The sequence below is a fragment of the Panthera leo genome, chromosome D3 (assembly GCF_018350215.1).
Source record: "Panthera leo isolate Ple1 chromosome D3, P.leo_Ple1_pat1.1, whole genome shotgun sequence".
NCBI lineage: Eukaryota > Metazoa > Chordata > Mammalia > Carnivora > Felidae > Panthera > Panthera leo.
Window position 1 is genome coordinate 23921063 of NC_056690.1, and position 27798 is coordinate 23948860.

The 27798-nt window shown below is 43.1% G+C and overlaps 2 protein-coding genes and 1 non-coding gene across 4 annotated transcripts; 1 reads left to right on the top strand and 2 right to left on the bottom strand.

The window, feature by feature from the left end:
- Positions 1-592: 592 nt before the first annotated feature.
- XBP1 (X-box binding protein 1) lies at positions 593-5474 on the top strand. Its single transcript, XM_042910942.1, is given in 6 exon segments — positions 593-887; positions 1853-1949; positions 2732-2866; positions 3873-3908; positions 3911-4018; positions 4333-5474. Coding segments are annotated over 6 exon segments (1176 nt in total). The 5' UTR covers positions 593-645; the 3' UTR covers positions 4891-5474.
- Positions 5475-8383: 2909 nt separating this feature from the next.
- CCDC117 (coiled-coil domain containing 117) lies at positions 8384-20897 on the bottom strand. 2 transcript variants are annotated; one of them, XM_042910606.1, is made up of 5 exons: positions 20608-20897; positions 19864-19914; positions 14930-15154; positions 14350-14487; positions 8384-11072 (listed from the first exon to the last, which is right to left on the bottom strand). In XM_042910606.1, the coding sequence occupies exons 1-5, from the start codon at positions 20787-20789 to the stop codon at positions 10835-10837; spliced, it is 834 nt and encodes a 277-aa protein (XP_042766540.1). In that variant the 5' UTR covers positions 20790-20897; the 3' UTR covers positions 8384-10834. The 2 variants fall into 2 exon arrangements, with proteins under 2 accessions (XP_042766540.1, XP_042766542.1); XM_042910608.1 differs by lacking the exons at positions 19864-19914; positions 20608-20897 and adding an exon at positions 19444-19847.
- On the bottom strand, positions 16339-16442 carry LOC122204288. The gene has a single exon (XR_006195589.1). It is a non-coding gene; the product is annotated as a U6 spliceosomal RNA (small nuclear RNA).
- Positions 20898-27798: the final 6901 nt, after the last annotated feature.

The following is a 27798-nucleotide window of genomic DNA, read 5'->3' on the forward strand; positions in this document are numbered from 1 at the left end:
TCCACTCGGAGATCACAAGCCTCAGTTTATGAAACCTCACCTAAGAGCCAAGCCTAGTTATAAAACGCGCTATCTCATTCCCTAAACACTCTTTATTTCGCGGAATTCCTTGCAGGCTTTTCTCTAACCCAAGGCCCCGCTGGCGCGCTCTCCCGACTTTCCGCTCCACTTGGAGCCCGACGTGGCGCACGACATAAAATATGTTCGGGCAGAGGTGACAGCCTGCTGGTGACAAGCGGTCTTGGTATAAAATCATCAGTCTGGAAATCTCTTCGTTTGGAATTAAACACAGTTGTTCTAGGTGGAATTGCGTCAGCCTAGGGGGTAAAAACCCGTCCGACGAAGAAATTCCGCGGGGCTCCGGGCCCTTGCAGAAGAGACCTGGAATCTCCAGGCCCTCCAGGCCGCATCCCGGGGTCCTCCCGGTCCGCCCCCGCCCCCTCCTGCTTGGGCCTCGCAGCCGCCACGCTGGACGCTCAGGCCCCGCCTCCTAGGGGCCGGCCGGACCAATGGGTGCCGAGAGCGGCCACGCGTCATGCGGCGCTGACCAATCGCGGAGGGCCACGACCGTAGAAAGTCTGGGTGCGGCGGGGCCGCCCCGAGGACGGCGGCGGCGGCGCGCACTGGCGTACACACTCTCGGGCCATGGTGGTGGTGGCATCCGCGCAGAGCCCGGCCGCCGGGGTCCCCAAAGTGCTGCTTCTGTCCGGCAAGCCCGCCGCCGCCGCTGCCGCCGCCGCCGCCGGAGCCCCGGCCGGCCGGGCTCTGCCACTTATGGTGCCGGACCAACGAGGGGCCAGCCCGGAGGCGGCGAGCGGAGGGCCACCCCAGGCGCGCAAGCGACAGCGCCTCACGCACCTGAGCCCCGAGGAGAAGGCGCTGCGGAGGTGGGCGAGGGTCGGAACGCGGACGCTGAGGGCTAGGGGCCGGGGACTGGCCGCCTGCCGCGCTTGGGCGCCCTTGGCCTGACCGGTGCAGTGCCAGCGTGGCGTGGGGCGGGGCAGGAAGTCGGGAGTGAGGGGCCGCCTAGGCCTTTTTTTTTTTTTTTTTTTTTTTTTTTTTTTTTTTAAATCCCCCACTAGCCCAATTTTGTCTCTAATGTCAGAGATACATAGAGCTGGGTGTTCGGGCACATGGGTTCCGAGTCCTCATGCTCTGTGACCGCAGACCTGTCATTCAGTGTTTCTGAATTTGGGCAGTAGCAGGGAGTCGAGGAACCTTTTCCTGGTTTACCTACTATTTTGGGAAGGCGCGGAGCCGAAATGACAATTGTTGGAAGGTCTGTGAGGCTCACTAGTCAAACTTAGTCTCCGCGTTCTTAAGATGGTATCTATTTCATGAGGTCTTTGGAAAGATCGGCCGAGAAATGCCACGTATTCACCTCTCCTCAAATGTTAGTTCTTCTGTGATCAGTGTGCCTTTTGTGACCTAAGTGCCTCCTTGAGCAGACACGGGCCCAGGCGTCCCGGGACTGCCCAGAATATCGGCAAGGGCGAGAGGCATCCGCCTCTCCCTTATTTGAGTTCTACGAGGGAGTGAAAAAAGGGGAGGAGGAAATCTCTTATGATGCAAGATGAGTAGTATTTGTGTCCAGCGTCCTTGCTGTGGCCGGGATGCGACGGGGGTGTGGATGACGCAATATGGGGGAGAATGAAGCAGTTTTTCAAGCTAGATCCATGAAAAATGCTGTATTTTTTGTTTCGTTTCATTGAGGGGAGGAGCCTGGAGTGTATTTTACCTTAGTCTACCGTATACTGTAAGCGAAAATGAAAGCAGCAGCTGGCCAAGTTTTCAAATAAAGATATAAATAAGGTTTGGGAATGACTCTGTGGTATGTCTCTTCTGTTCTCAGGAAACTGAAAAACAGAGTGGCAGCTCAGACTGCCAGAGACCGAAAGAAAGCTCGAATGAGTGAGCTGGAGCAGCAAGTGGTAGATTTGGAGGAAGAGGTAAAAATACTTAAGGTCGAACTCTTACCTTTTATTGCTCGTACATCCTTCCTTGGTGAATATTCTGATGTTTGCTGCCTATCCCAAGTTGTTTCCGTCTCTTTAGAATACAATTGGACAGTTAATTGGAAGTTAAACTAGTCTAAATTAGGGGAGCTAGGTAATTAAGTGGTTAAGTGGTGAAGCTTGAGGAGAGCAGACGTGATCACCCGCTTCGACCTGCTGGCATCCATCCATGTGAGATCTGTCTCAAAGTTGACCAGTTACAACATTACAACAACATTACGTTTATCAAGTTAGTACTAAGAAATTCCTAAAAGCAGATAGGAAATTGTCGCTTAAACCTGAGACCCTTCCTGGCTTGGCCAAAAGTCTGCTAACGTTTCCCTTCCCCTTCCATGGTCCACTGATTACCTAATCTTAAATTGTTGCCGGCAAACATATTTTGATTTTATGGTTCGCTGTTGTCACTTCTATTACTTGCTAGTTCAAGATAGGGGGTTTTTTTGCCATTATATTTAAAGTCACAAGTCACCCTTTACTGGGTCTATATTAGTAGTTAGAGGCATTGTGGTATTTGTGACCCCACAAAATGGCACTTCTTAGATTATTTTTCATAACTATGACCTTTCCTTAGAGTACCTACTGTGAACAACTATCTGTTTTCCAAAAGGTGAAGGAGAAGGAAAGGAAAGGAAACGAGCTGTAGTGAAACTTCACCAGGTGGACCCTTAAGTGAAAGAACTGGATGTTTTAAAAGCTTCTTACAAACTTTTTCACAGAACCAGAAACTCTTGCTAGAAAATCAGCTTTTACGAGAGAAGACGCATGGCCTTGTAGTGGAGAACCAAGAGTTAAGACAGCGGTTGGGGATGGATGCCCTGGTTACTGAAGAGGAGGCAGAGACCCAGACCAAGGTGAGTTGTCTCCTATATCTGATGTCCTGTGTGAGAACTGGTTCTAAGTGACATGACCCCTTAATGACACTTAAACTCATTTTTCAACTGGGTAGTGAATAGTACTAGAGCCTAATAATTAAAATAAGTTACACAGCTCTCTAAAAGCAAGTACTAACAAATACTGATAGCCAACAGAATGTACCATGTCAGCATTAAGGAGAACTAGAGAAACAGAGCCAGTCAAATCTGACTGAACGCTACTAAAACTAGAGTGGTTTTTTGATGAATATGAATAAGTAGGGAAAGGATTCATTTTGATGGTGACACCCCTCTGATAGAAGGTGATGCATGGGTTTTAATGTATGGACCTGGCCCATTTATTGAGATCACTTAAGTGGTCTAAGATTGACAGTAGGGCCGTTCTAGTCTGTGAGAAATTGCTGTCCAGAAAGATTTGGGGCCTAAATGCACTGCAGTACTTTATTAAGGACATTATTATGGATGGGGGCCCTGGGTGGCTCAGTCGGTCAGAGTGAGTCAGAATCTTCAGCTCAGGTCAGAATCTCACAGTCTGTGGGTTCAAGCCCTGTGTGAGGCTCTGTGCTGACAGCTCAGAGCCTGGAGCCTGCTTGGGATTCTGTATCTCCCTCTGTCTGCCCCTCCCCCTGCTTGTGCTCTGTCTCGCTCTCAAAATAAAGACATAAAAAAAATAAAAAAAAAACATTATTATGGAGAACATCTCTGAAGATATTATTTAAGAATTTCAGTCCTTTGTGAATCTTTTCTTGGGGAGTGAAAATGTTTCATTGCATAGAAAATGACAATGAAGTTAGTCTTAACCTTTCCTCCTCTTCTTGTGGAGGACTCCATAAAATGGAAAGGTAACAAAGGTAAGGGAAAGGTTTCAGCTCTAAAGAATAGTTTTCTAGCTTTCTTGAAAGTAGAGAACCACAGTTGCCTGGTGAGTGTTTCCTTGAGGACTCAGCAGTTTGAGCTGTTCATCCACGGTGGTCTTTCCTTCTAGGGGAATGGAGCGAGGCCGGTGGCCGGGTCTGCTGAGTCCGCAGCACTCAGACTACGTGCACCTCTGCAGCAGGTGCAGGCCCAGTTGTCACCCCTCCAGAACATCTCCCCATGGATTCTGACGGTGTTGACTCTTCAGACTCTGAGGTAGGGGTTATTGGGATTTAGTGAAGAGGTCTATAACTTGTTAATTCCATCTGTTTGATGGCTGATATCCCTAACCAGGCAGAGGAGGGCAGGAGAAGTTGGTTTTGGTTGGGTTAGAAGTGAATATTGACGGTCTTCCCTATCTGCGGATGGTTTAGAGCACAGAGTGAAGCGTAGGTAAATGGGTCTGTGGGTCTCGGAGGTCGTCCTATTGCATGATAATTAACTTACATTGTGGGACCTAGTAGTGTTCTAAGGTAGATTCTTGGGTGCATTCTAATGATTGGATTCCATTGAATTTTTGCCTCTTGCAGTCTGATATCCTGTTGGGCATTCTGTTCAACTTGGATCCAGTCATGTTCTTCAGATGTCCTTCCCCAGAGTCTACCAGCCTGGAGGAACAACCAGAGGTCTACCCAGAAGGACCCAGTTCCTTACCGGCCTCCTCTTCTCCGTCACTGGGGACGTCATCAGCCAAGCTGGAAGCCATTAATGAACTGATTCGTTTTGACCACGTGTATACCAAGCCCCTCGTCTTAGAGATACCCTCTGAGACAGAGAGCCAAGCAAATGTGGTAGTGAAAATTGAGGAAGCACCTTTCAGCCCCTCAGAGAAAGATCACCCTGAATTCACTGTCTCAGTGAAGGAAGAACTTGTAGAAGATGACTTCATTCCAGAACTGGGCACCTCAGATCTACTTTCACCCAGCCACTGCCCGAAGCCATCTTCCTGTCTACTGGATGCTTATAGTGACTGTGGATATGAGGGCTCCCCTTCCCCCTTCAGCGACATGTCCTCTCTGCTTGGTGTAGACCATTCTTGGGAGGACACTTTTGCCAATGAACTCTTTCCCCAGCTGATTAGTGTCTAAGGAATGATCCAATGCTGTTGTCCTTTTCCTTGACTATTACACTGCCTGGAAGATAGCAGAGAAGCCTATGCTTCATTCAAAAAGCCAAAGTAGAGGGTGTACAGTCCTAGGGAATTCCTCTAAAGTATTTGTTCAAACTTTATAGGTCACCCCAAGTATTGTCTTTTGTCATCCAGCAGTCCAAGGTACTCAGATTTATTACTATAATCTAGAATCACAGCTTTTGAGGTTGTACCTTTATCTTAAGGGCAGAAGTTTGCCCTAAAATTCTCCTGTAAGGGTCACTGGACAAGTGTCTTAGACATGGAATTTATGAATGGCCCTTTATAATTTTTCTCCCTTCTTGGCATCCCAGGCTTGTCTCCGATTTTAGGTCCTTTAGTTTGCTTCTGCAAGCAGAACACCTACCTGAGGGGACTCCTTTCCCTCATGTACAGTTCAAGTAAAGATCAAGAATCTTTTGTAAAACTATGGAAATTTACTATGTAAATGCTTGATGAAATCTTTCCCTGCTAGTGTAACTTTTGGAAGGTGCTTTCTCCATTTATTTAAAACTACCTGTGCAATTAAAAAGTGCAATGCAATGTCTTTGTTCTTTGATTTCTTCTTGGGCTTTTTAAGTCTTACTGTTGTGTTTCACTGATTGCCACGATAGTAATTTATCCAACTTCAGGGAGCATAGCATGCCACTTTTTAAAGCGATGGAAAGTTTTACCCCCTTAATTACTGCCTGCTTTGATTCTTGGCTGCCATAAGTGATAGGAACCTATTCTTTGAGTAGTTACTGTATTTCTGAGCTTCTTTAGCTTTACTGGCCAATATTACAGACGTTAAGTGACCAAGCTAGAACACTTAACCATTATTTTGCTATATACCATCTTAAGAGAAAAACATGCCATTACATATCAAGATTCTCTTGGCATTTTTACAGGGATAAACATTTTCTAGACTCAAGTTTAAGTCTGCCACTGGTTTGCCAGGTAATCCTGGACATGTAATATCACTTTCTCACCTGTAAAGGGGCATAATAGTCACTATCTAAAGGTTGCTAGAGGTGATACATTATAAGCTCTTGGTATATGTACACTTAGGCACCATCCCAAGCGCTCAAAAGTTAGCTATTTTCCCCTAATCCACTTAGGGATTTTAATCTTACAGTATTTTATATACCCTGGAATTTGTTTCACAGAATGAACCTGTTCAAGGAAAAATCCGACACATCAACATTACCCCAAAGCTATAGAGATGATAACCTCATCCTTCATGTGCGTTTTTCCTTGGGAATCCTCTTAAAAGGTACTGAAGGGCTTCCCTCAGAAATCATTTCACCTATGCCAGCATCCTGTGCCAATATTAAGCCTACCACTGGAGAGGTCAAAGTAAAGGAGTGTAGACAAAAGGATTCAAAGAATCCCAAGCAGCAAGACAAAGCAGGCTATACTTTCAGCCAAGTATAAGGGAATATGTTTGGTGTGATTGGAGGCAAGTCCACACGACAGCCTAAAATCCCTGGTCACTAAGGCCAGAGCTCAATCCTATTATTAGCAATGCAAGCTTGCTTAGGCTCAGTTTCTGTATTATAAATGTACAACAGCCTCCAGCTGTCCCCATGATTAAAAATCTGATCACCTGATTTTCTATAACTGAAAACCTAAGTGCTGGGTGTCTATTTAGGGATTGTCTAGGCAAATGCAATTACAGATGCATTTTAGCCACTCTCCATCATAATTGCAGAAGCATCTGGAGATTGAGGCTCAAATAATTTACATTGAATGACATCACATGAAAGAGTCAGCTGTACGAACAGGGATAACACAGGACATACATAACCTGCGTTGATCTTCAGGGTTTTCATTTCCTGCACAGATGGGTGAAAATGACCCAACACTGCTCAGCCTTGACAAAACACCTGTTATTTAAGGATATCTTACTGAAACAAATTGGTCAGAAATAAAAATCAAGATCTCCTTCTGCAAAACCAAAGCAAGATTTCTATTAGATGCAGAGGGCTGTCCATAACTGAAAGTGAATCAGGCGACAAATGTCTGCACACCATTTTCCTGGGTCTTGTAACACCAATGTATATGTGCCCCCTTGCTTTTCTACTAGGTATGCTACTGGAGCAGACATAAGGTAGGAACAGAACTGTAGGCAAAAGGTAACCCTGCCTACTCCAGAAAGATTTTATCAGTTAAGTTCTAATATGCTAAGAATGAAATCTTTACCTGGGGACTTCTCAAGTTCATTAAAGGACAGGAAGACGGGCCTGTTTACCCACTAATCAGTTGTTGAAAGACAACATCCTTGTCTTGCTGGAGCTGTATGCATGCAACTGAGCTCTAAAATGCCACTGGCAGAGTATTTGGACCAGATATACACAAAACTGTATTTTCTCAAGGAGTTTAGTATCACACTGACTGAACCACACTCTATCGTAGATTATTTCAATGAAATTTAAATGACATTTTAAGGTATTCTATGAGAAGACTGTAAAACCAATGGTCAAGTAGGAAGAACACTGAACCTGCTGAGTTTGATTCTAATACTAAAAGGTCATTCACTAATTAAGCTTTAGTTTCCAAATCTGTAAAATAACGAGGGTAGGTAACTTTTAGCTGTGATTTCCAAATTTTAGTGAAAAACAATATCCTGAATTTTCCACAATTGCACCCCAAACTTAACTCCGCCTGCCCACGATTCAGGGATTCAAGGTTATCAAGATTGTAAATATGCAGGCAACACTGCCACCCAGTGACCTGTCAACTCATAGGGAATGACCACTAACCAAATACCATGCAATTTTCTTATTCCCTATTTTTAAAGGTCCCCAACTTGTAAAAACAAAAATGCTGTGAAGTCCATATACTGTTTCCAACTCTATATTTAAACAGTTTTGAAGACTGTCACTACTGCCATCTGAATACTGGCAATCAGTCACGACTGCCAATCAATGCTAGTGACTGACAGCAGCAAATTGCTAAGTAGAGTGGAAAGCATTCTGTGGGTTTTAGAACGGCAAAACCTAGTTTATTTTGGAAATAGCTAATTCATTTATGAAGCTTACTTATAACCCAACACAGTCATCTCTTCAAAATAAACTTAAGCCCCTCACTAATATGAATGCTGCTTTAAATACAATTTAAAAGAAAGAGGTCGCTAATTTTGTTTACTTATGTGCAGGAATACAAATACCTCAAAATCAAAACACTTAAGAAGTTTTATTGAAAACAATAAAATACAGAAACACCAGATTCTCATTTTAAAGTTGACAGCATCTTCCAGAACCTTCCTAGTACTACACCATTCTTGTCACTATTAAATAATGAAACCAAATTTCAAATCCAAAATAATTAACGAACCTGCTTATAAATAAGCATTTCTTCTCATGGTTCTAGCCCCACACCCTAGTTTGTTTTTTTCTAAATTTTACATTTGCACCTTTTTTGAAAATGAGTTTGGTTTTTTTTTTTAACGACTGATTAATATTTTTGAGAACTGGACTTAACTTTATATTAAAAAAAAAAAAACCCACACACACCTACTCAAACTCAGAGAAAATATACATTTGTTCATTAAAGCTCACCTGCTTTAGATAGTTTTTCTCTTCACACATTAGCATAATAAGCCAATGTTTGATCCATGCTTCAAAGCTGTACGAAATGAAAAGACCTGTTGATTCCCTAGGGAAACCTTAAGGCAAAAGCAAAAGCCTTACACTATAAAAGAAAAACAAAGAAAAACAAAGCAGAGGCATGGAGACTGTGGAAACGGCTCAGATGAATAAGCACCACAAGGATGAAGAAAATTTCTGTACAAACATATGCAAAAGGATAAAGTTTAAAAAGGAGCATTAAACATCCATTTTCCTGCAGAAATAATTAATCACGTCAGATAATCTGACTCCTGAAACAAGTTGTTTGGATTTTAATGAACAGATTCTTAATTCTCTCCTATAGTTACCAGTGGTATCAGAGCCCTGTTTTGGAGCTGTTCCTCCTTTTCCTCATACAGACCTTCGAGCAGAGGCTTGCCCCACAATTCCTATCGAAGACACTCTTAGTGTGTTTTGGGTCCTTCTCTGGAAAGTCGTCACCCCTTCCACCCTAACACTGGGACGAACTCCAAATTCTGGATGGTCACTTCACGTTTTTAAGTTACACCAGAACAAAATTTTTTAGCACGGCGATTTCTTTAAGGCTACAAACTTTGTAAGTTGGTCCCATTAAACAGTGACCTAAAGGCAGGAGTTTTTCAAACAGCATGAATCAAACACTTGCACATTTCAACAGAATACAGTTTACATTCATCTCTAAATCTGAGATTAAGAAACTATTAGCTGGTTTCCAACTGGTTTTAATACTGGTTTGAAGTTCGAATAATTTTACTGTGTAGACATTAAATATTGTTTAAATATTAAACATTAAATCTTTTCCTGACTGTCCAGACAGAAATAGAGAAAGCAGGAACAACAGGCAAAGGAAGAAACAGTCCAATGAACAGACTTGTTACTTCTACGCCATCTGTTACAAGGGGAGGGATTTCAGCATGGGTTTCAAAAATGCCTGGGAGCTGGTTTCTCAAAAGTCACCTCTACTTGGCATAAACCATTTTTTTTTTTCTACATAAGATATCTGATTCCTACAAAGGAGGAAGAAACCCGGAAAACAAAACAGAACAAAAAGAACTGGGGTGGTCTCCCATTGTGTTTTAAGGGCCAGTATTACACTATTACACTCATTTAATAAGTTATAGTGGAGATTCTGTAGCACTAAAGGAAGTGTTGTTTTAATCGGCACTACTGAGTCCTTGCCACACAGAAGAGCCCTTCCTGAGAAATAAAAAAACTTCAATCCTGGTTATCCCCAAAGGACACCTTGAGCCTGGTTTAGTTCCTCAAGATGAAGATGTCCTATTAGCAGGAAGCTGTTCTCTATTAACTCTGAGGTTTACTGCACCAACAGCTGAAGCACCGGGCAAAATGGCTAGTTCAGTACATCTCAATGTCACTCACCCATATGTTCTCAGTTCATTATTCTGTCACTGTTTTCTACGTTAACACTAAAATACTCGACTTGCTAACATAGGCATAACCTTTTAAAAATATCTATCAATGCTGAGCTTAGCTGACACGGCAGTTCCTTGGGATTACTTAAGGGAACTTTCTTCCGTAGCCAATTTACACATGGGTTACCTCACAATCACTTTTTAACTATCGTTCAAAGTTAATTACGTTGTAAACACTCCTGAAGTGTTGTGCAAGGGAAACCAAGGAGCAACAGTAGCACAAGGCAAAAAAGCCTTGAAGGAAAAACCTTTTCTATTTTCACTGCATTTGCAGAGGCTAAGAGGTGAGCCACAGTGCTACCAGCTATTAAATCAATATAGATACACAGAACGGACAACATCCAAGTTTCAGAGCCTCTGTTAAATCTCTTAGCAATAGGCTTAAGCTACTGCTTTTCTCCCTCCTCTTCCCAATCATACACAGTCACCATTGTAAACAGAGCTCCTATATCCATAGATGGAAGTTGTGACTCAACTGTCAGGGCACAGTCATAGTAGGAGCATCCTTCTTTCTTAATGCATCTTTTTCAGATTCAAGCATCTGCATTTTCTCTGATTATCTGAATGGTTTAGATAATGTAACAGATGACTGAAGTCACCCTTGGATACACAGCTTTTATACTTGCCTCTGCAGGCCGCAATTTCACATTCCCTTAATAAGCCCCCTGGAAAACTGCTTTTCCCTTGAGACAAGCTTCCTTGGCAAAAAGTTGGATTCAAGAAATGGCTACCCAAAATGAGAGTCCCACCCCAAATCACAGGTGGAGATATTATTACACCCGTTTTATAAAACTTTCAAGTCCCTATACTATACAAGTAGGCTCACGACTAAATACATGAGCCTTCTAAAATTTGACAACTTTAGCATAGAAACTGGTTTCTAGAGTTCCATCTCTTCTTCTGTGCAAGCGGCTGTCTCCAAACCACTGTAAACAGGCATCCCTGTTTGCCGAGGTTCCAAGAACAGTTCAGTTCTCCCAGGGAAGGCAGTGCCGGCAGCTGCATGCTTGGTTTGGCTCTCTCCTGTGTAGTTCTTAGCATTAGATGACGGCTTTGGCTTATCAGAAAGGAGTTCAGGGAGAGGTTTCCAGAGCACAAGCTCCATGGAAGGACGGCTCCTAAGACATAAAACACAGACTTTATCAAAACTTTTAGGATACGGAAATAAAGGATACATGTTGAAAAGCTAACGTTTGCTACCAAATATCTAGAGTTAAGAACTGATGGCATCAAACTAGGAGACTTATGGGGTAGGGTACCTGGATGGCTCAGTCAGTTGAGCATCCAACTTCAGCTCAGGTCATGATCTCATGGTTCTTGAGTTCGAGCCCTGCATCCGGCTCTCTGCTATCAGCACAAAGCCCACTTCAGATCCTCTCTCCCTCTCTTTGTCCCTCCCCTGCTCGTTCTCTCTTTCCCTCTCAAAAATAAGTAAGCAAACTTTATTTTTTTTCTTTTAAAATCTTATTTATTTTGAGAGAGAGTGTGAGTGAGAGGGGAAAGGGTGGGGGTGGCAGAGAGAGAGAGAGAATCCCAAGCAGGCTCTGCACTGTCAGCGCTAAGACCCATGCAGGGCTCAAACTCACAAATCGTGAGATCATGATCTGAACAGAAGTCAAGAGTCAGAGGCTTATCTGACTGAGCCACCCACGTGCCCCAAGTACATAAACTAAAAACAGAAAGAAAAAAAAAAAAAATAGACTTGTGATGATCCAAACAGATCTTTAGAAAGACACTCAAATACATATAATTTTACAGTTCTGCATGCATTTTTAACCAAACCAACCAGCTGTACTGATGCTGTGATTAAAACTAACACAGGGGTAACTGACTGGCTCAGTCAGGAGAGCATGTGACTCTTGATCTCAGGGTTAAGTTCAAGCCCCACACTGGGCATAGAGATTACTTAAAAAAAATTTTTTTTTTAATGTTTGTTTATATTTGAGAGACAGAAAGAGACAGAGGGCAAGTGGGGGAAGGACAGAAAGAGAGGGAGACAATCTGAGGCAGGCTCCAGGCTCTGAGCCGTCAGCACAGAGCCCCACGTGGGGATCGAACTCACAAACCATGAGATCATGACCTGAGCCGAAGTCGGGCACTTAACCGACTGAGCCACCCAGGTGCCCCGAGATTACTTAAAATATTTAAAAATAAAAGCAATATAAACATGCAATGTGAAAAAGAGGCCCCTTATTATGCTAAGTGAAATTAGAGAAAGACAAATATATGACTTCACTCATGTGAGGAATTTAAGATACGAAACAGATGAACATAAGGGAAGGGAAGCAAAAGCAATATAAAAACAGGGAGGGAGACAAAACATAAGAGACTCTTAAATATAGAGAATAAACAGAGGGTTGCTGGAGGGGTTGTGGGGGATGGGCTAAATGGGTAAGGGGCTTAAGGATTCTATTCCTGAAATGATTGTTGCACCATATGCTAACTTGGATGTAAACTATAAAAAATAAATTAGATTAAAAAAAGAAAAACAGAGGCCCTTGATTCAATGCCGTTATAAGTTTCTCAAATTGTGGTTAATATTAGTAGATATGAGCTACCATCTTCTACTAAACTATTATAAATTTGTTTATGTTTATTTATTTTTGAGAGAGAGAGAGAGAGAGCGAGCACAAGAGGGGGAGGGGCAGGAGAGAGGGAGACACAGAATCCGAAGCAGGCTCCAGGTTCTGAGCAGTCAGCACAGAGCCCGATGTGGGGCTCGAATCCACGATCCATGAGATCATAACCGGAGCCGAAGTCAGATAGATGCTCAACCGACTGAGCCACCCAGGTGCCCCTAAACTATAAATGAAACACTGACCAAACACATTAAAAGCATCTCTGTATACCTTTTGCTTAGTATAACTATGAAGTATAATGCTTTTTGCAATAAGTCTAAACGATTATGTTGCCAGGGCCTGCCTGCCCCTCAGTCCTCCTCCATCCAGTGATGGTTTGATGGTTTCTGGAACCTAAAGGCAAATAAAACTAAATAAACCACAATGAAGAATACTCCCAAAGGTTAGCTTCTGGAAAACTACTGAGAGCAGAAAGTGCTATTTTTTTTAGGTTGTAGGGCAAAATGACCTGTTTACTCTTGGCTATTTACCCACTCTCAGGGCTGGTTAGTTAATTATAAGCTCAAGCTAGGGGGCTAATGCAAAACCTCTGTGATCTAACATCAAGCAGCAGCTGAACCCACTGTGGCCAAAGGCAATAATGCCTCATCTGCTTGGCATCACTGGGGCTGGTGTCCTAAGAGGTTTTTTCAGATATCTGACACTTACCCTCACAAAGTATCAAATCTGTCTACGGTATTTTCCAGGCAACACCTAAATGGCACTTTGTGACTTGACTATTACTTTACACGTGGATAATGATGGCTTCAGATCTTGTAAGCTCAAGGACTATAGGAATTACAGACTAGCATTAGTTTTTACGTTAATGGCCCCAGGCTGCTTTGCTATTTAGGTTATGTGTGCTTTCTAGTTTCCGCTCTAGTCCTCACACTGTATTGTCACTACTCACTACTATGAGTTTGTACTGCTCTCACTTGCTGTTTCTTCGTTTCTACTCTGATGCTCTAAGAATCCAGGTACCTGAGGTCAGTAAACTGGGTCTAACTTAAGAGCAAACTGGCTTAGAGCTAAAGCCCTGAGAGACTATCCACTGTGAGACAAGAACACGAGCTTTGGATTGTGGCCTTTGTGGTAACTGTTTTGGCTGATGGCAGATTTCTTCTGGTTTATTTTTAAGGTCTTTTTATTTTTATTAAAAAAATTTTTTCTTTAATGCTATTTATTTTTGAGAGAGAGAGAGAGACAGAGTGGGAAAGGGGCAGAGAGAGAGGGAGACACAGAATCCAAAACAGACTCCAGGCTCTGAGCTGTCAGCACAGAGCCTGATGCAGGGCTCATGAGTGGTGAAATCATGACCTAAGCCGAAGTCGGACACTTAACTGAGCCACCCAGGCACCTGTTTTCTAGGTCTTAATGGTGTTCCTGAACAACTGAGAGAGGCTGGTAAACAAGAGCTTTTGAAATGTGGTTCCATATCCTACGACAATACTTTAAGAGAATAGGCTATTGTCAATCCTCCCATCCCGAAGTATTAGATGGTCACCCACTTCAGAACTTCAAAAGAATCTGAGGTTAAGAAGGTATGTATACTTCAAACTTGTCCATGCACAGTATCTTGTTCACCCACAGTTAACTAAGAAAAAAGTCTGTATCCAGACTAAGCTAAATAGAAAACCTATTGTACTTTCATTGGGCTGGTGAGCAGGAGACATGGCGAGCAGGAGACAAGACTAGGATAGCACGGGCCTTGTCAGGAGACACCACCAGGTCTCCCTTCAAGATCACAATTAAAAGGAAACCAGGAACCAACACTTACATGGACTCAATCATTTTCTTTGTAAAGACTTCATCAAATTCCCTCTTCAAACCTGTTTTCATGGTGTCAGAAAGAACAAGACTGGGGAGATGGTTAATATTTCTGTCAGCTTCAACTTCTTCATCTTCATCAATTATCCTAAATAAAGGCAGCAGAAGCAGAGAAAGAAAAATTAGTCAAGCTGTTATGTACTGTAACAATTGAACAAAATTTTAAAAATAATAATAAAAGCAACAGATGCTATAGGAAAAGATCAAGTAAAACATGAGGCTGAGTGAAGAAAGTACAGGCAGAAGAGTTACTCAGTATTTAACACAAGTTTTACATCAGATGCAATCAAATTTGAAGAACATGTCCCTGAAAACGCCCATAAACCAAAAATTAATATTCAGAAACACTAACATCCAGCAAAGTTCTATGAGAAGAACTTACTTTAACATTGAATGTGTAAACTTTGAGTTCATAGTCTGAGAGATTGAGAATCACCATTATGACCAAACTGACTAATTAGACTAGCTTAAGAGAGCAGAGATGGCACATGAGACCAACAAGAAGCCAGCAACATACACTACCCATTTACCTGTCCTCAATTTCCTGAAGCCTCCTTCGGGCGACTTCACACTGTGGTTCTCCCGTTGTCTGATCCATTTCTTCACAAATTACATCTAACATGCCAGGTGCAGAGAGGCCACTAGTACACGGATTTACTCCATGACTCTCTATATCCTGATGTGCACAAAGAATCCAGTCATTAGGACCAGCACACAGCCCTGCTTCAGTTAGCCTTTTCTTTCTTACTGGACAACTGAAAAAAAAAAAAAAAAATCAATGAAAATTCAGAATCATATAAATAAAACATTTATCATCCCTATGTCTAATCCCTATGCCTAAACTCTTATACAAAAAACTCTAATTTTTGATAGTGTGTGATTGCAAGATGGAGAATTTTGCATTTTGCCATTTTGACAGCCTCCTTGAGATGTTTTCTTCTACTGCTCTCTACTGTATCAGACTGTACCTGCAAGATTTTGCTTTCTCAGATTAGAAGTAGTCAATGTGGGAACTTAAAATCATTCCTATTTGGCTCTGGGTAGGTCACGTGGAAAGTACAGAAACCAAAACCACAAGGCAGCAATTCAGCACCAGCCATATTTTGTCACAATTCTGCTTGCTCCACATGGGGAGATAGTCTACAGGTGTTCTATACTCCTGCAGGACGAAAATACATGCTTGATCAGGTATGTTCCAATAGGCTGTAGATGATTCTCTTGATCCTCTCCAGAATGTCAGAGACTATGATTTGGCTCTGAGTCTCTTTGTCATATAAGGTAGAGTTACACGTTGGGCACCAGACACCAAAGCTCCCAAGTCCTAGCTCTTATGCCATTCTCACTGGAACTTGCGGCCTCCTTACAGGAAGTTCAACAGTTCAAGCTTATGCCATGAACTAGTATTTGCATGTACTACAACATGCCCAATTTAGTTGAAAACACTCTGAAGCAGATAAAATAGACAACTGGTCCTATTCTATTTAAGTATTTAGACCAGAAGTACTTTATTGCTTGGGCATCAGCAAGTGCAGTGTCAGAAACAGAACACAGCTCTGCAACTAAAAAAAAAAAAAAAAAAAAAAAAATTTGTTAATGGTTACCACAGCTTCTGACTCTCTAAACTGAAGGTCAAAGGAAGTGGTATGTATTTTACAAGAAATTTCTGTTCACGGTACAACTACAAAAATCAACTTTAAAAAAAAGGATACAAAAAACAACATTAAAGTCTCTGGCAATATAAAATCTGACAATGCTCTCTTGAACCTAGACTTTTATTGGAATCAACTATTAAATGTTTTTAAAAAATGGTTTAGTTTTTTGAGGTCTTTTTTTCTTTTTAGCATAGTTGACATACAGTGTTACATTAGTTTACGGTGTACAACATAGTGATTCAACAACTCTAAATCTTATGCTATGCTCACAACTGTAGCTATAATCTGAATATATGTAACTCCACGAATCTGTGTATCATCCTTGCACAGGAGCCACGCTAATCTCTGTTATCATTCCAATTTTTAGTACACATGCTGCTGAAGTGAGCACAATAATATGTTTAGTTTATAGTTGGTTTTAACTGATAAGAAAGTATTAAAAATGTCTAGCTATACATCAAATATTTCTGTAATAGTGGATAGTTTTATGGTGTGGTGTTTTGGAAAGCAGGAGAAACTATACACACAAGACCAGCTAAGAAAAAGAATACATCTATCTGGAGAGAACAGATAATTTCCTAGCACATCCAATAATTCAACTACGAAATGCAACTGAGTGTAAGAGTTGCGTTCTGATCTCTAACCTCCAACACGATTTGGACTAAATTATCTCATGCCTTGTAGGTCCATTTGCAAGTAATTAGAGATCAATGATAATTAAGCTCCAAAAAAAATGTGATATAAAAGACTTCAAAGTACAGATAAGAGCTATGGAAGTGGCAGGTGGGCAGTATGCATTAGATATCCAAATGTCAAGTTCCTCATTCTCAGGGCCTCAATCTCTTCATCTGTAAATTAAAGATGGTTTTGTTTATTTTTTAAAGTAAGCTTTACACCCAATGTGGAGCTTGGACTGTCAACCCCATTGCATGCTCTACCAACTGAGCCAGACAGGCACCCCAAAGGTGGTTAACTTTTTAAGCCAACAGATTTTACGCTTCAAACTTTTAACACTGGGACTCTTTATTCAAGTATGTCTTATAGAGTACTCCAAAAGACAAGGGCAAAGAGGTCCCTATGTATGCGCAGCAATCCCAAGGCAATTAAGAACCTAAATCCTGTCTGGCCTGATGGTTTTTAAACTGACACAACTTTCAAATCTATTTAGCCTGTGCTTCAAAAAGTTAGAAAATCCAAAGTTTCTGCTGGCCAAAAAACAAACAAAACCTACACAAAGTTAAAAGGCAAATGACAAATTTTGGGGAAGCATAACACACATAAACAAACTACTGATTTCTTTCGTAAAGATTTCTTATGGATGAACAAGAAAAAGATCAATACGGCAATAGGAAATCTGCACAAACATGAACTGACACAATGAAACACGAATGCATTAAATGAAAAGATGTTCGACGTAACTTTAATTTACAAGATATAAGTTAAAACAGTGATCATATTTTAACTATGAAATCCTACACTTACACAATTCAATGAATAATTAGAAAATATGCATCCATAAAGATAACATTTGTAGGAGCGCCTGGGTGGTTCAGTCGGTTAAGCATCTGACTCTTGGTTTTGGCGCAGGTCATGATCTCAGTTTGTGAATTTGAGCCCCACATCAGGCTCTGTGCTGACAGTGCAGAGCCTGCTTGGGATTCTCCCTCCTCACTCTCTGCCCCTCCTCTGCTCTCTCTCAAAATAATAAGCATTAAAAAAATAATAACATTCAAGATACAGACCTCTGCCAACATCCCAAAATGGTACTCTATATTCTCCATCCTACAGGTAAACACTGTATTACAGTATTTACTTCTTTTAAAAAATACATTATCAAGCACGTAAATATGCATCCCTAAACAATGTTTAGGGCAAAACTATGCCTGGCTTTCAACCTTATACTTAGGAAATTGTACTGTATACATTCTTGGGATTTTTTTTTTTTTTTGCTCATATTATGCTTATAAGACATATCCATGTTGATAAATGCAATACATTCTCTTTTGCCCCTTTGTACTGAATAGAATTCCTTTGTATGAATTTAATTTACCCATTTTACTGTTGAGGGACCTATGGGTCTTTTCCAGTTTAGAGCTATTATGAACAAGGATGCTATGAACCTTCTTGTACGTGCCTCCTGCTGCGAGTGTGTACCTACTCAAGAGTGGAACGTTTGGGTAACAGAGTAGGTATGCCTTCAACTTACTAGATAATGCCAAACTATTTCCCAAAGTGCTTGTACCAATTTACATTCTCATCTATAGTATTGCAGAGTTACCGGGTGCTCCAATATCTGGTGGTAAAGTAGATCACACTGCGGCTTTTACTAGGCATTTTCCTAAAGACTGATAAAGTTAAATGAACACCTTTCTTTTGGTTGGTCATTTCGATATCTTCTTTGAGAGATTCTTTCACTCATTTTTCTATTATACTGCCTGTCTAGGAGATGTAATTATTTACCCGGAAGTGAGGGTAAAAAAAAAAAAAAAGTTTGAAAACAAACAAACAAACAAACAGTTTGAAAATACAGTTCTGGTGACAAGATGGAGAAGCAACCATTTCCACTGTTAAAAGGAATATAAGTTGGCAACAACTCTTGTTCAAATTTAAAATGCATGCCATACCCCATCTAGAAATCCATTAACCTACTTGTACATATATACGAGGAACTTTTTTTTTTAATGTTTATTTTTTTTTTTAAATCTTGTTTTTATTTCTTTTTTTTTAATTTTTTTTTAACGTTTATTTATTTTTGAGACAGGGAGAGACAGAGCATGAAAGGGGGAGGGGCAGAGAGAGAGGGAGACACAGAATCTGAAACAGGCTCCAGGCTCTGAGCTGTCAGCACAGAGGCCGACGTGGGGCTCGAACTCACGGACCGCGAGATCATGACCTGAGCTGAAGTCGGCCGCTTAACCGACTGAGCCACCTGGGTGCCCCTTTAATGTTTATTTTTGAGACAGAGAGAGAGAGAGACAGACAGACAGAGCGAGCGCAAGCAGGGGAGGAGCAGAGAGAGAGGGAGACACAGAATCCGGCAGGCTCCAGGCTCTGAGCTGTCAGCACAGAGCCCGACGTGGGGCTTGAACTCAGCAACCGAGAGATCATGACCTGAGCCGAAGTCGGACGTTCAACCGACTGAGGCACCCAGGCGCCCCTACAAGGAACTTTAAAAAAGAAGGGCATCGTAGATTTAACCTACAGTAAAAGCAAAAGACTAGAAAGAATTTAGAAAGCCATGGACAGGAGACTGGTTAATGATCTATACCTACTTACAACAGAATTCTATTCAATGTTGCAGAAGAAATTAGGTAGAAGTCTACCTGCCCATATGCAACAAGCCACAGGATAGCAAAATGGAAAGATCCAAGTGTTACACAATGTGAAGTTACCTTCTTAGAAATGTAGAAAACCTGAGGTATATACAGTTATAAACTCGTTAAGTTTTTAGATTATCTTCCAAAGGAGAAATTGGAAACAGGTAACAGGGGTCCGCATCTGTGGAGAAAAGGGGAGCATGCACTCTAACACTTCACAATTTTTACCCTTTTGCACACTTGAAATTCTTTTACTTTCTGCACGTAATAATATTTACATGGATGAAAACTCAAACATTGCTAAGGATTACGGAGAGAAGTCTCCCTCCGGCAGGCCAGCTACCCAGTTACTTTCCCTAAAAGGCGACCGACGTTAGCAGTTCCCTGTGCCTCCTTGCACAGCTACCTAATGTTTCACCTTTTCACTTTTAGGTAACTGGGAATATAAAATAGATGAAATGACCATAAAGTGAATAAACGGCACCTGAAACTTACTCATCATCCTCCTCCTCTCGCTTGTGTTTCTTTTTACAGCGAACTGAAACACTGTTGAAACAAACAAAATCAGTCAATTGAGAAATTTACTGAGCCCGGGCTTTCGGCATCCACTCTTCCTGGCATCCACTCTTCCTTTCCCCAGTAACCTTGCCGATGCCACAAGTACTGGCTTGTCCCCTTCCTTCCCGACTGGGATTGGATATCCAGATCACAAGGTCGGTCTGGTTGGGTGGTCCCGACCGAGTCAGAAGTTGAAATCTCAACTTCCCACTTTGTCGAGAGAGTGGGAAATGAATCCGGAGGGACCGACGTGGGGAAAACGTTTCTAGGGGCAGGCACTGTGCTAAGCACTTTGCTTCCACGGTCTCACTAGCAGGACCCATTTCTGTCCCTCTTTGCAGATGAGAGACCGAGTGTGTGTCTGAGAAGCCCTGAAAGTTAGCACCGGCGGCCGCGCCGAGGGGACGGCCGGGCTCCGGGCGGCCCGGGTTCCACCCCCGGCCCGAAGTGGACAAGCTCGGCAAAGTCGGCTCACTTTTCGGAAGCGCAGGCCTGCCGCGGTCCTCCCCGGACTCCCGGGCTGTGTGGCCCCAAGCGACTTACAGTTAACGTCCCTGAGGATCAGTTTCTCATCTGCTATGTGGGGGCTCAGGAGCCCCCCCCCCCCCCCCCCGCCCCGCGGAGGGTCGTGAGGATTAATGAGCCGGAGCTCCGCGCCCGCCCGCCCCGCCGGCTCCTCACCGTCCGCGCGCCGCGCTCCCGCCGGGGCTGCTCGGGGAGGCGCGGGGTCCCGGCCGCGGGGCCAGCTCGGCGCCGTCCACTCCCGGCGTGAAGGCCCGGCCGGGGAAGGCCGGCGGCGGCTGCAGGAAGTCCGGGCCGCCGCTCAGAGGGAGGCCGCTGAAGGGCCGGCCGAGCGCGGCCATGGCCGGGGAGACGAGGAGGCTGCGTCCGCGGCCCCGGCCGCCCGCGTCCCCAGGCCCGGCAGCTGCGGCCACAGCGACTGCCGAGAGGCGCCCGCCTCTGAGCCCGCTCTCGACCCCACGTCACGCCTTCTAGAACCCTCCACCCCGGGCCGCCGAGGGGCACGCCGGGATTTGTTGTGTGTGGAGAGCTGCCGTCGCGAAGGGTGCTGGGAGTTGCAGTCGAAGAGGACTACAAACAAGATGGCTGCCTCGGCTTAGCTGGCAGGGCCTGGAGGGTGGCTCTGAAGGGCCTTGAGTGGGAAACGGGTTCCAATTCTCACACCTTTGTACCTCAGTTTTCTCAATAGTAAAACCTGGTAATAATAGTACCTATCTTCTTAGGGTTGATGAGAGAATTAAATGAATAAAAACATGTAGCCCTTGGGGTGGCTGACTGGCTCAGCGAGCTTGCGACGCTTGATCTCCAGGTCATGAGTTCGAGCCACACACTAGGCGTAAATCCTACTTTAAAAAACAAGCAAAGAATAGATCCCTTAGAACAATGCTTGGCACCAGAACAATTCTTGGCACATAGCACGTATTCGTTAAACATCAGCTATTATTTCTTTCCACGTTTTAATGTAAATGAAGTTAGTGTTTCCTTAGTGAGACCTGCTTGGCGGATCAGGAAAAACCTCAGGAGGCTTGTGAGAGGTACTGGCAAGTCCTCCAGCCTGTGACTGGATCCACAGACACTCTGGCCAGAGGGCCCAGCAGAGTTAGTCCACCGCAACCACTGATCATACCATTTTTCCCATCTCAGAATGACAGTATCATCCAGTCTAGTTGCTTAAATGCCCTTTAGCCAAAGACCACCAAGAACATACCTGTAATTGAACAAAGATAGATTTACTGATTGCTTACAGTGAGGGAGTGTCTCGGTAAGGTGTTAGAAAAAGCTTCTTCTGGGGCCCTTGGGTGGCTCAGTGGGTTAAGCGGCCGACTTCGGCTCAGGTCATGATCTCACGGTCTGTGGGTTCGAGCCCCGCGTCGGGCTCTGTGCTGACAGCTCAGAGCCTGGAGCCCATTTCAGATTCTGTGTCTCCCTCTCTCTCTGCCCCTCCCCTGTTCATGCTCTGTCTCTCTCTGTCTCAAAAATAAATAAACGTTAAAAAAAAATTAAAGAAAAGAAAAAGCTTCTTCTAGGGCCACCTGGGTGGCTTGGTTGGTTTAGCGTCGACTTCCGCTCAGGTCAAAGTCTCACGGTCTGCGGATTCCAGCCCTGCACTGGGCGCTTTGCTGACAGCGCAGAGCCCACATCGGAGTCTCTGTCCTCCCCTCTCTCTGTACTTCCCCTGCTTACTCTCTCTCTTTCTCTTTCTCTGAAAAAATAAACATAAAAAAAAAAAAAAGGAGAAGAAAAAGGAAAAGCTTCTTTTAGGATTTGGGACTGTCTTAGGTGATTTGGGGGGAAGGATCAAGGAAGCAGGGCTTTGTTCTAGAAATTATATTGTCAGAAAACAAGGATAATTCTATGATTGGGTAACTTAGTCTTTTCAAGAAGGTGGGAAGAATGAAGGCAAGCTAAACCTGGTGAGGAAGCAACAGTCCTTCATATTAGCTAGGGGGATGTTTGGCCAATTTTGTGGTTTGCATGATGTTCACATTTTTGTCTGTGTTCAGACACGATTACGAAGTGGTCTTGTTTCTATCTTGATCCGTCAAAGTCACGTCTCAGTCCTTGTTTGATGGTGATGTCCTGTGAAGTTGTTTAAAAGGAAGATACTGGGGCCCCTGGGTGGCTCAGTCAGTTGAGCGTCGGACTTTGGCTCAGATCATGATCTCGGGGTTCGTGAGTTCTAACCCGGCATTGGGCTCTGTGCTGACAGCTCAGAGCCTGGAGGCTGCTTCAGATTCTGTGTCTCCCCCTCTCTGCTCCTCCCCCATTCATGCTCTGTCTCTCTCTCTCAAAAATAAACACTAAAAAAAAATTTTAAAGGAAGACACCAAAGCCTATGTGATAGATAGTACCAAGCCAGTTACAGCTGTCAGAAGATGCTTTTCTGTTTCTAACCCAAAACCTAAGCGTCATCATTGATGCCTCCTTCTTGTTCACCCCCATACTTAATCACTTAGAAATTCCTATGGGCTTTATTTGTGAAATGCTTCCAAATTCTCTTCATCTTTCTCCATTTCCCTTGCCCTCATTATAGTCTAAGGAAAAAAAAAAAGAAAAGAATGAACCTCTTTTGCCTAATGTAATATCCTAGATTAGGTTTAAGTTTTCTTAGTGGCATTTAGAATCCAGTTTTGCCTCCATAAGGTAACACCCTACTTACCTCAATTGGATATAAAAGATAGTCTCCTGGGTCATTTCTGCAAATGGCCACCTCATTCTTCCCCTGAAAAAATACCCTTTCAGATGATATTATATACACATGTAAATATAAATATATATTTATGAAAAGGGAGTGTTGGGGAGGAAGAATTTTCTCCTGCCCTTCAAGTCCCTCTAGCTGGACTGAATCAAATTGACATGGGACAGATTAACAAGAGAATATCAAACTTAATTTTGTGCATAGGGGGAATCTGCATAGATAAGAAATTCCAAACATAGGCAACAAAAGGGGCTTATATGAGGTAAAGAGAGGGGTGGGGGTCAAGGACACAAAGGGGGGGTCTCCTCAGTGGATCAGACAGTTAAGTGGCTGACTTCAGCTCATGTCATAAGCTTCCGGTGCCTGAGTTCGAGCCCCACATCAGGCTCTCTGCTGTCAGCACACAGCCTGCTTCAGATCGTCTAGCCGCCCCCCCTCTGCCCCTCCAACACTCCCCCCCCTCAAAAATAAAAAAATAGGGGCACCTGGGTGGCTCAGTCAGTTAAGCATCTGACTTTGTCTCAGGTCATGAATTTGTGATTCCTAGGTTTGAGCCTGAGTGTCTGAGCTGACAGCTCAGAGCCTGGAGTCTGCTTCAGATTCTGTGTGCGTCTCTCTCTCTCTGTACCTCCCCCACTCATGCGCAATCTGTCTCTCTCAAAAATAAATAAACATTTTTAAAAATTTAATAAAATAAAATAAAAATAAACAAACAAAACGAAACAAAAAGGATACAAAGTGAGAGGGAGACCATTAGCAAAAAGGTGTAGGGAGATGTTTCTGGAAAACAAAGGTTCCCTTATTATGTATGTAAGTTTCTTGGTAAAGAAGAATCTCTGTTAATGGCTCTCTTCCTGGTAAAGCAAGCAGTTTAGGGGGTGGTAAAGAGCTTTTCTTAAATCTGTTGGGTTTCACTCTCTTTTTTTAATTTTTTTTATTTTTTTTAATGTTTATTTTTCACAGAGAGAGACAGAGCATGAGCGGGGAGGGCCAGAGAGAGAGGGAGACACAGAATCAGAAGTGGGCTCCAGGCTCTGAGCTCTGAGCTGTCAGCACAGAGCCCGACGTGGGGCTGGAACTCACAGACCGGGAGATCATGACCCGAGCCCATGTCGGACACTTAACCGACTGAGCCACCCAGACACTCTATTTTAACTTAAAATAACATTCACGCAAAAGTGGCTTGTTTTGTGGCATTGACCTCTACAATTGTCATACTCTAAATATCATTGTAAAACCACTGTCCACCTAATTGTATTTTTTTTTTTTAACGTTTTATTTATTTTTGAGACAGAGACAGAGCATGAACGGGGGAGGGGCAGAGAGAGAGAGGGAGACACAGAATCGGAAGCAGGCTCCAGGCTCTGAGCCATCAGCCCAGAGCCCGACGCGGGGCTCGAATTCACGGACCGCGAGATCGTGACCTGAGCTGAAGTCGGCCGCTTAAGCGACTGAGCCACCCAGGCGCCCCCACCTAATTGTATTTATTGAAAGCCCATCCAAATTCATTCTTTAGTTCACACTTCTATACTAAGTTGTATATCCCTTATCAAGCAATGTACTAGAATTAATAATTTATTAGGTTCTTCCAATTTGCAGGTCGAATATTAGGTCAAGTATTCTTCACAATAACGCCATGAGTTAGATGCTTTTATTACTCCCCATTTTACAGATAAGAACGTTGAGGCAAGTTATGGTTCCCAGTTTCCTTATGTATAAGTGAAGGAGTTCAACCCCACGTCAACCTTAGACACTGACGTAACATGCTAGGCTTTGCTCCATCTGTTTGAATTCCCTGGCAGAAAGCCCTGTGTCTCTGTGAGACACAGACTCCTTGGGACTTCAGACCCTAGAAGCAAAAGACTGAGGATTATTGTGCATCGTCTCCTACAGTAGACTGGGAAGAGCGGGTACAGAATTTGATGGTGGCTGCTGAGAGCATCTCTTCTTTTCAGTGACAATCCAGGCCTGCCTCTTTGAAGTGACTTCCAGTCAATCTCTCATGCAGTTGCTGGGTCAGACATACAGACATTTAGACAATACCCTCCTGACTCTTCTCCTGGTGACTCATCTTATCTGTCGTCTTTAAGAACAAAACCAGTATTTTCTGGTTATAAAACTAACACAGACTCTAGTAGAAAATGAGTGGAGGTGGTGATAAAAATATAGAGAGCCAAAAAATAAAAATAAAAAGCCTTAGTACCATCCCACAGGGAGCTCCATTATATGAATATCCTCCGAGTCTTTTTTCTTTTTTAATTTTGTTGTTTTTAAATTTTATTTTAGAGAGAGAGAGATCGTGCAAGTAGGGAGAGGGGCAGAGGGAGAGAGAGAAAGAGAGAGAGAGAGAGAGAGGAGAGAGAATCCCAAGCAGACTTCACACTCAGTGCAGAGCCCAGCGTGGGGCTTGATCCCAAGACTCTGGGATCATGACCTGAGCCAAAATCAAGAGTCTGACTCTCGACTGATTCACCCAGGCCCACCTCTAGTCTTTTTTCTTATTTGCGTGCATGTGTACACAGAAGCTGTCTTGCTCATTTATAGACTCCAAACAGTTATTTCTTATTGCCCTTTCTTGAGGCATTCACAATTACCAGAACATTCCATTTACGAGACCAGTAAAACCCTGATAGCAGTGGAATGCCTAGAAGACCTCCACACCCCACACATCCCTTTCCCTGCCCTTGGTAGGCTGAACACTCCAAATCCCACCCACGATCACGTGCTCTCTGCTTGTTTTCTTACAGGTACCCCCTGAACCTCTTTCTATAAAATTCTAGGTATCCATCTTGCAATTGGAAAGGTCAGGTGTTAAGGCTTGAGTCTTCTACCTCTGCCAAAATGAATTTCTCTCTCTTTTCCAGATTCTTGACTTTTGAGTGATCAGCTTTCCTTGCAATGAGTTTATCAGAGTTTGTTTAGCAACAGTGTTGGCAAACCCAAGCAGCAGCTATGCTTTTGATTTGTCCAGCCCCCTTGGGATTTCCCGGGACAGAGCAGTTGTCTGAGCAGCTCGCCAGAGCTCACCTGTTCATTTCCTGAGTCAGTGGCTATGACAGATCATTCAGTAACATGTGCACACACATATCTGTGTGCTAGTGAATAACACACACACAAAAACTCCACATTTTCTCATTTTACTCTCATAACAGGGCCACAGGTACACGTATGATTCTATATAAAGGTGATAAAACTAAAGCTTAGAGAGGATAAGTAATTTGTCTACATAATTAATCACAGTAGTTAATAGAACTTAGCAAGAAACAACCTTCACAGGATATTAATACAAAAGTATTAAGCTTCATCCCTTCTGGAAGAAAAGATACCAAACCAAACTTGATGGCAATGACCCATGAGGGGTGGGGTTATCAGAACTTGCACTTTGTGGGTGTAAATTTTAAGCTTTTATTTTTTCCAAGGAATATGTGTTACTTTGTAGTCAGACAAAGGATACATGGTTTTGGTTTTTACTTAAGATTTTTTAAATGTTATTTAATTTTAAAAATTTTTTAATGTTTATTTATTTTTGAGACAGAGACAGAACAGGAGCAGGGGAGGGGCAGAGAGAGAGGGAGGCACAGAATCCAAAGCAGGCTCCAGGCTCTGAGCTGTCCACACAGAGCCTGATGTAGGGCTCAAACTCATGAACTGTGAGATCATGGCTTGAGCCAAAGCCAGACACTTAACCAACTAGCCACCAAGTTGCCCCAAGGTTTTTTTTTCATTTTTTAGTCTCTACCCAGTGTGGGGCTCAGACTCACAACCTTGAGATTAAGAGTTGCATGATTCACCCACCAAGCCAGCCAGGTACCCCAGATAAATGTTTTCGAAATAAATATGTTCAATATGACAAGTGCAATGGACTGAATGTTTGTGTTATTCCCTCCACCCCTACCCCCCCACCACCAAATTCATATGTTGAAATATGAACCCCTAATGTAGTGGCATTAGAAGTTGGGGCTTCTGGGAGGTGATTAGGTCATAAGGGTGGAGACTTCATGAATGGGATTAATACTCTTATGAAAAAAACTCCCTTGCCCCTCACATTAGGTGAGGACACAGCAAAAAGATGGCCATCTATGAACTAGGAAATGGGTCGTGTGAAAAATCAGTAATGGGAAACCACACCAAAAAATGAAGTCGGGGGGGTTTTGGCAGGGGAGCTCTCATGCCCTACTACTTGTAGTCAATTGCAAACCCAACAGGAAAAGCCAGACTTGATCTTGCAGGTGGATACTACTCTACTATTCCAGCCCAGGAAGAGATGCTTTCCTCATCAGGCAACAGCTCAGCCAATGAAAAGCCACCATACTTCGAACTCCCAGTTTACTCCAATGGACTTCTAGTTTGTAACAGCCTCCACGACATATCCCTTTTCTCCTTAAAAAGGGACTTTTTGTTCCCTGGACTTGCCTATGGTTTTGCTGCAGCTTTTTTCACCCAAATTGCAATTTTCTTTTATTCCTGAATAAATGCATCTTTTGGAGGTAAAATAACTGGAACTTTTTACTTTATCTTATTTTTAAAGTTTATTTATTTATTTTGAGAGAGAGAGTGTGTGTGTGAGCAGGGGAGGGGCAGAGAGAGAAGAAGAGAGACAATCCTAAGCAGGCTCTGTGCTGTCAGCATAGAGCCTGACGTGGGGCTTGAAC